The sequence below is a fragment of the Loa loa genome (genome assembly GCF_000183805.2).
Source record: "Loa loa unplaced genomic scaffold supercont3.185, whole genome shotgun sequence".
In the NCBI taxonomy this organism is placed as follows: Eukaryota; Metazoa; Nematoda; class Chromadorea; order Rhabditida; family Onchocercidae; genus Loa; species Loa loa.
The window spans coordinates 79,103-87,072 of record NW_018108365.1 but is presented as its reverse complement, the minus strand read 5'-3'; the positions used below and the strand labels follow the sequence as shown (position 1 = coordinate 87,072).

Below are 7,970 nucleotides of genomic sequence, written 5' to 3'. Positions count from 1 at the left end.
AAAACATTAAGGCAAAATGAATTATCGGATGTCACCAGATTGATCGACAAAGTTGCAATTCTAAAGAAGGATGAATTCTGACCTATTCAACTTGAAAACTCTTGGTATTGGTGCTACTATTTTTTCAGTGGTGCTGCGGGATGGCATATTCCGGTGGACAGAAAAACTTTTTCTACATCAGGTGTAATGCAGAGTTGAGCCGAATTTGCCATCTGTAAAGTCGGTGCCACTTGTTTAGTGTACCGGATTTTTATAATTCATCTCCCCGTGACGTTTCCTCGGTACTTCCCCTTCCAGTTTTTCCATCACAACGAACAAATAGGACATAAAATTTCATTAACTCTACTCGCTCATAAGGACTATAACAATTCAAATTTTGTCACGCGGGAGGAGGAAATGGTTTGGGGGCAGCAAGCCTCCATTGAGTCATAACCTCTCTGGAGGAATTGGGCTGTAAATAAGTCAAGCGGGTTGGACCATACTTGATTCGAATGTTTAAAGTAGAATTAAAGTGTCTTTTATTAGTTTCTGTGGATTAAAAAATTTTGATTTAGACAAAGAAGAATAGATCAACACTCTATAAATGTCTGATAATTCTTCCCATTCACGTTCTATTCGTTCGCGCGATCGCCCTCGTTCTGCCACTTCGGGAAGTCCTACGAATTCACGCCAAACACTCTCTGAGGCTTCGAATAATTCGACGAGAATTTCACAGCAGACGACTGCCGAAAATGTATCCCGAAGTAGAAGTTCACATCGAGCTGTCCTACAATTACCATCATCACAAGAGCACGAGATCGGTGATTTTTGTAGGATTTTTAGAAACATAATGAATAGGTTATTTGATGACTCTCAGTAGGTCTATATTGGTTGTATTTTGCGGACTTCTTCATTTGCATGCTAGCTATATGTTGGTTATTTTATGCTTAAAATATGATTTTGCATCCGTAGTAGAAACTGGAATTATCCGAGGTACAGAACAAGAAGCAGTTCAACGCGATCAAACTGAGCATCATTCATCAGCACGATCACAGCTAACTGGTAAATGACACTTTTCTGATGTTGGTTATCAGTCCGACGTTTATTGTTTTTATCAGCGTTGCTGGAATTAGTTCGAATGCTGGTCGAATTCAAAATGGTTATTTTATATAAATCAGAGCTAAAAAAATAAAAAAAAACTTCAACCTTGTTTTGAAAAAGCTTTCGAATACTGCCATTAGTGGCGCTGATTATCGTCCGATAAAGCATATTTATTGCAGCATAGAGTGATTTATCTCATTTCACTTGATTACAGTATGTATGGCATACTGGAAAATGGATAAATCGTAAACTTTATTAAAGGATTTCACTTAGCGAAGCAGTCATAACTAAACACCATTGTCGTAGTGGACATCCAATAAATACTTTCATTCCCTGGTATTCAAACATCCGAGTATTTTTGACAAATGTGCATATATATATAGCTTTAGTTTTTTTTTTTTTTCATTTCTAGAATCAAGTGTACTTCATTATGGTTCTGATCTGGATACATCGAGTCAGGTAGGCAGTACGATGTCATGGCAGCGGACAGTGCGACATATGCGACCTGATATTAATTGTGCCCCATCTCAACATCGTACTATTTGCATCGACAGAATGGAAGTTCGTTTCAAAATGTTTCAGAAAAAATGCTATATTTTACCATTCTTTTTCTTACCGAAGTCCTACTAGTAAAGCTTATTTTCCTTTTTAGGACGATCTCTCAAATGGTTTGGAACCTGGCCCAAAACTTTACATTTGGGGAACGCGTATCTGCGTTTTTGATGTACAGCGCGCATTTCGCACTTTCATTAATGAATTTAGACCGACAAGCGTTTCAGATGATGAAAATGTATTGACTCTTCCATCGAACGTGCGAATGGGTAGATTTGATAATATTATTAGTAAAAATTCCATTGCCGAGGTGGGAGAAAGATCAAATGCACAAATTTATGTGAATAATATGCTATGTTTTGCCAAACTTTTTTTTTGCCAAAGTTTTACTAGTAAAGTTCGTTTTTCTGTTTAGGACGATCTCTCAAACAGTTTGGAATTCGTTTAACTTTGGTACTGCTGATGGAAATAGTAGGAAAAAATTGGTCATTAAGGATTGATCCTTATTTTCATAAACAAGTTTTTGGGCTCTGTAGTGTGACAATGACATTTCCAGCATTAACTTTAAATAATGTTGAGTAGCTTGAATGAATGGCAACGCATGTTTACAAAAAAACAAAAGGCAGACATAAATTAATTCATTTCCAGAAATTGATTTGGAACGACCATATTATTTGGAGCGCCTGTATGAAATTGACCAAAGTGAAAACATTGCTTTCAATTTGAATTTGCAACATATTAAACTATTCAATGAAGCCCTGTATCGGAAAATTGTTTGTTATCCATCGGTAAGCAAGTTTTATGCTTACTGGTTTTACCCTTCTATCACATTTTGATGATTGCTTTTCGACTAAAATAAAATTCTTGTTGGGAATAAATAAGGCGAACAATTTATGACTCAAGCCATAAGTAGTTAGAAGCTGTTATATTATGGAATAACGGTTAATGTTATTTCGAGTTATCAGACGATTATTGCTGCTAGTAGCATCATCAGTTTTAGTGCATCGATTTTATGTTTCTATAATTTCCTTCACATTCCGCACTTGTTTTTTCGAATTTATAAAGTCATTGTAAATTCCAGGACATTATACCGTATCTTGATCTGACGATAAACGAAATATTTTCCGAAAAATATCAAAAAGTATTATATGCTCCGATTGAAGTACGGCCATTTAATGCACAAAAAACACGCAACATGCGTGCACTCAATCCGCAGGATATCGATCAGTTAATCACCATTAGTGGTATGGTTATACGAACTTCACCATTGATCCCTGAGATGAAACAGGCATACTTTCAGTGCACTGTTTGCAATTTTCCGGTAATTTTTGTCTGAATTATTATTAAAATTAGGATACTTAAAGCTTTTACTTATCTTTTTGACAATATGAGGATTATATCGAGTACTCGGTTCGTTTTTTTTAAATCTTATAGAGTAGAAAAACAATAAACTTTCATACCGTTAAGGTCGTAAATCTTTCTTGTGAATTTTTGTGGAGCCTGAGAGGTATTTTCAGGTTGATGTTGAAGTAGACCGTGGTCGAATTGAAGAACCAGCCATGTGTCATAACTGTCAGTCGAAATATTCTTTCCAGCTTGTCCATAATCGTTCTCTTTTCATGGATAAACAAATAATTAAACTGCAAGAGTCTCCAGGTGCACAGCGGAATTAAAATCCGTGAATTTTCCCAATATAGACTTTTTAATTGTTATTGATTTGTGTAGGTCTTAAAATTGGTCAGATCCTACGGAACGGTTTCAGTCCTATCATAGAGCCTTTTTTGAAATGGATGTCTATTTATACTTTCTCAAAAGAACACTACACTGATTGGTCAATTAGTTTTCATGATGTAGTTTCATTTTCCTTCTGCTTAAAATTCGAATGCGAAAAATTTAACTTATGTATTCATTTTTAGATGATATGCCTGCTGGCCAAACACCACATACTGTAACATTGCTTGCGCACGGTGATATGGTGGAACGGGTTCAACCTGGGGATCGTGTAGCTGTAACGGGAATTTATCGTGCTGTACCAGCACGTGTTAATCCACGCATGCGAAACGTTAATGCTGTTTATCGTACTAGTATCGATGTATTACACTTTCGAAAGACTGATCAAAGTCGCCTTCATCAAATCGATGATGGGTAGGCAATCATTTTTCGAGGATACAGAAAAAGGTCCAGTAATCAGATTACTGAGTCATAATCTGGATATTATTTATCACATATTAGAAAGCTTCTTGAATCATTATCACTTGAACGTTATATTTTTGCTTTTTTTCAGAACTCATTTAACAGATGAAAAAGTTTCCTTGATCATGAATTTGTCAAAACGAACCGATATTGTCAATCGGTTGACGAATGCTGTGGGTATGAAAAACTCGTATTTTTGCAATATGACTTTTTTATTTTCGCATCTTATGTTTATACTTTTAGGGGAGCTGTCATACTTTTTAATATATCACGATTTAGTTCCCGTCTTATTACCAATGACAGCATTTAATGTGGCAGTGCTGAAATTGTTGTGAAAATTGTATTATCGGAAGTTGCTATCCCTCCTTTTTCAAAATAAGATCTGGAATATTCAAGAATATTCATTTAACGAACAGGATAAGAATGCCGAAATATTTTAGTAACTACGTTATTGCCTTAACATTATTACGTCTAAAAATATTAAACGTTAAGAGTTTTCCACCAATATTGTTTTGAGCTCCTTCAATCTATGGCCACGAGGATATTAAACGAGGTATTCTCTGTTTATTATTCGGTGGTACCAACAAGGAGGATAGAACAGGTAACAAAATTAAACTACGAAGCGAAATAAACATATTGCTTTGCGGAGATCCTGGCACCAGCAAAAGTCAACTTCTACAAGTAAGTTTTGACGTTAGTAATAACAGCTGTCTGTAATAATTTGTGGAAACAGAGATGTTAAATCTTCTACCTCTTCATAATTTTCTTTAAGCCTCTTTAAATGCGCTTTTTCTTTTTTGTTATGAGTACATTTTTTGCACTTATAGATGAAATATAAACAGTGGATGAAATGTTAAATCAAGAAGGAAAACTGAAAAGACTGTTACCTGAATAAGTCATTACTTTGAACTGAGAAAATGTGGAGGCTTAATAAATATTGGTAAAATGGAGTTAATATTCTTTACGAATACTTCCGTACGAGCTATGTGAGATAATACTCCCATGACAAATTTCAGTATGTGTATCGACTTGTACCACGTGCACAATATACATCGGGAAAGGGGTCTTCTGCGGTCGGGTTAACAGCGTCTGTCACCCGTGATCCCGACACGCGTCACCTCGTGCTGCAAACTGGTATGGTTAATGTTGTTTATTAATATTGCAAAGTAAAAGCAAGAAAAAACGAAAGCAACGGAGCTTCTTATTTCAGGTGCACTTGTTTTGGCAGACAACGGAGTATGTTGTATAGACGAATTTGATAAAATGAACGATAGTACGCGTTCGGTTTTGCATGAGGTACATTAAAACAAAATAGTTAGATGGTATTTTGGTTTTTGCAGTTGCAGAAGGAGGGATTGTATCGATTTTCACTCATTTTCTGTTCTTTTAATTCTTTTCTTAATCATCCATTTTCAAGCTTATAAATAGTAACTAGAAACTAATATTAGTCATGAGTAGCTAGTACTATTTATCATTTACTAGCCATTAATAATAAAGATTCAAATCGTTAGGTTATTTTGAAATCCTTGAATGAAACTATTTAAAAATAAAGAAAAATAAAAAATAAAGACATGTCATTAAAGCATTGAGTTACAAGTTCGTAGGTTGATTTAATAACTTATTAAGCTATTCATTGACGTCATTACTTCATAACCGTATACATCGTCTCTAGGTAATGGAACAACAAACGCTTTCAATAGCAAAAGCTGGAATTATTTGTCAGTTAAATGCGCGGACTTCAATTTTGGCTGCAGCAAATCCTGTAGACTCTCAGTGGAACCGGAATAAGACTATCGTTGATAATATTCAACTGCCTCATACATTGCTCTCTAGGTCAACATTTGCTTTCTAGGTTTTCAGAAGTTTTTATATTTGCTGGAATTTCATTTTTGGAATTTGGATGACATTTCAAACATTTTGTTGAGGAGTTTCCAGATTCGATTTAATTTTTCTTTTGGTTGATTCTCAAAATGAATTATATGATCGATGTCTAGCTAATCATTTGGTTGCACTTTATTATAGAGAAACAAATGATGCAGGTATGTTTGTTTACTAAGAACTGAGTTTTCTACATAGCTAGGTCGTGTGAGTCAGTAGAACTACAGCCATGAAGAAAACCTGTTTATTTATAAATGTATGAAAGAAAGGTGGTAATTGGATGATAACTTATACTGATGAATGGAGTAATATGTAGGATTTTAAAAGTGTGGAAGTTACATTTGAACGTTGTAGAATGCGAATTGCTGGATTTGGCTCTTTTGCGTGATTACATCGGATATGCTCGATCTTATGTTAATCCGCTGTTGGATGAAGCATCTTCCCGGTGCCTTATTGATAAATATCTCCATATGCGGAAAGCTGGATCTGGTTTTGGACAAGTAAAATTATTTAAATTTTCTTGTAGTGTGCACCATGCACTGTCGACTCAGTTCAAATTTTTGAAATACCATTCATGTCTTAATGGTGAGTGAAAGACTGACAGACTGAGCTATTGCAGTTTGTAGGTTTCCGCCTATCCTCGACAACTGGAGTCATTAATCCGTTTGGCCGAAGCTCACGCAAAAATTAGATTGAGTAATACGGTATCAGTACAAGACGTTGAAGATGCATACAGGCGAGTAGAATTTGTTATAACTAATTTGACCAAAGTATTTGCTTTTTTCCCACTTTTTATATAATACTGATGCTTGAAAAAGTGAATTCTAGGTTATTTTTAATTTAGAATAAACTTCTCGGTTTAGGTTTAAATCCAGGTTTTTGAAATTCGGTTTTTCGTTCCCAATTTTCACGCGTTTCAGTTTACATCGTGAAGCTCTGAAACAGTCTGCAGTGGATCCATCTACCGGTCGAGTTGACATCAACATTTTAGCTGCTGGAATCAGCGCAACTAGTAGACAGATCATTGATCAACTGGCTGAAGTAATATGTAGTGAACTTTCGCAGCGTCATGGAATTCTGGTTTCGCTGAAGAAATTAATGCAACAGTTGCGTCAAAACGACGTGGTAGACTTTTAAGATTTTGCATAGTTTCTTATGCTTTTTGGATTTGCAGATCTGATGATAATTTTGTGCAATTTTGAAAATAGAGAAGTTTAAAAACTGATTAATAAATGGTTGCACCAGATTCGTAGAAGGAAGTACGGCTCAGTGAGATTTATCAGTCTATTCAATCAATAGACTGATAAATCTTAAAAATATTGAGATTTATCAGTCTATTGATTGAAAGCTAGTGTATAACTGGATTCTTTCAAATGATATTAGAAAATTGATTTTGAAATGTTTGGAACTGTACTCTTTCAGTACTTCAATTTTTGTGGCCTTCGAGTTTATTAATATTGTTTTTCAGTCTTTTACAAAAGAATTATTCGATGAGGCGGTTAATAAATTAGTGAAAAACGAAATATTGGTTCGAACTGGTGACAAAGTACGATATGTTGCTACAACCTGATATCTTGTTCTCTTATTATCTTTTGAGAGCAAATAGAAAGCTCAAAGTTATCTTTATAGGTTAAATGGAAATTTTAAGCATTTAAACTTTCTGATAAGGTCTCACATCTCTTTGCCACCCTGTCTTCTTGATAACCTTTGCTAACCGTTTACTTTTATGTTCATCAAAATAAGCTGCTTTTACATGATACGGATAAATTCTTTGTTGAGTATAGGCTACATAATATATTCTTTAGCATAAAAGATATTCCCAAACAAATTATTATATCTCTGTCTAATTAAGCGCAGTTAGGGGATTAGGCAATTGATTTTGGAAATTGTTTGTTACATTTTGAGTATTCCAAAAGAGTTTTCCATATCGGTGCTCATTATTTCTGATCGGTACCAAATTGGCGAAGGGACTGAAAAGCAACTGATGGAAAGATTTTGCATTGATTATATCATTTTCTTTGTACTTTATTCATTTAGCTTTTAACTTTTGACAAATGCTTCCTGCTAGAAATGAGGACATTTACAAATAAGAGCACATCCATATTTTTTCCTGCTGTTTATCTTTATAATCTTTATATTATTCAAAGATTTAATTTTGGCATCTCTTATTATGCCTTATATTTTACAAATAGGCCAATCTTATTGCTTAATACAATATATAACAGCTGTCGTGAAATAGTAAAGACTGCCAGATGATTTATTTGCCG

The 7,970-nt window shown here is 34.6% G+C and overlaps 1 protein-coding gene across 1 annotated transcript; it reads left to right on the top strand.

The window, feature by feature from the left end:
• Positions 1–583: 583 nt before the first annotated feature.
• LOAG_10273 (DNA replication licensing factor mcm4-B) lies at positions 584–7,273 on the top strand (the record flags this gene model as incomplete). The annotated part of the gene is made up of 18 exons (XM_003145800.1): positions 584–800; positions 952–1,041; positions 1,493–1,641; positions 1,733–1,901; positions 2,281–2,420; positions 2,714–2,953; positions 3,150–3,288; positions 3,549–3,777; positions 3,917–4,002; positions 4,343–4,506; positions 4,842–4,959; positions 5,036–5,121; positions 5,498–5,658; positions 5,761–5,864; positions 6,058–6,203; positions 6,330–6,439; positions 6,624–6,828; positions 7,172–7,273. The coding sequence occupies 18 exons, from the start codon at positions 584–586 to the stop codon at positions 7,271–7,273; spliced, it is 2,655 nt and encodes an 884-aa protein (XP_003145848.1).
• Between the last annotated feature and the right edge of the window lie 697 nt (positions 7,274–7,970).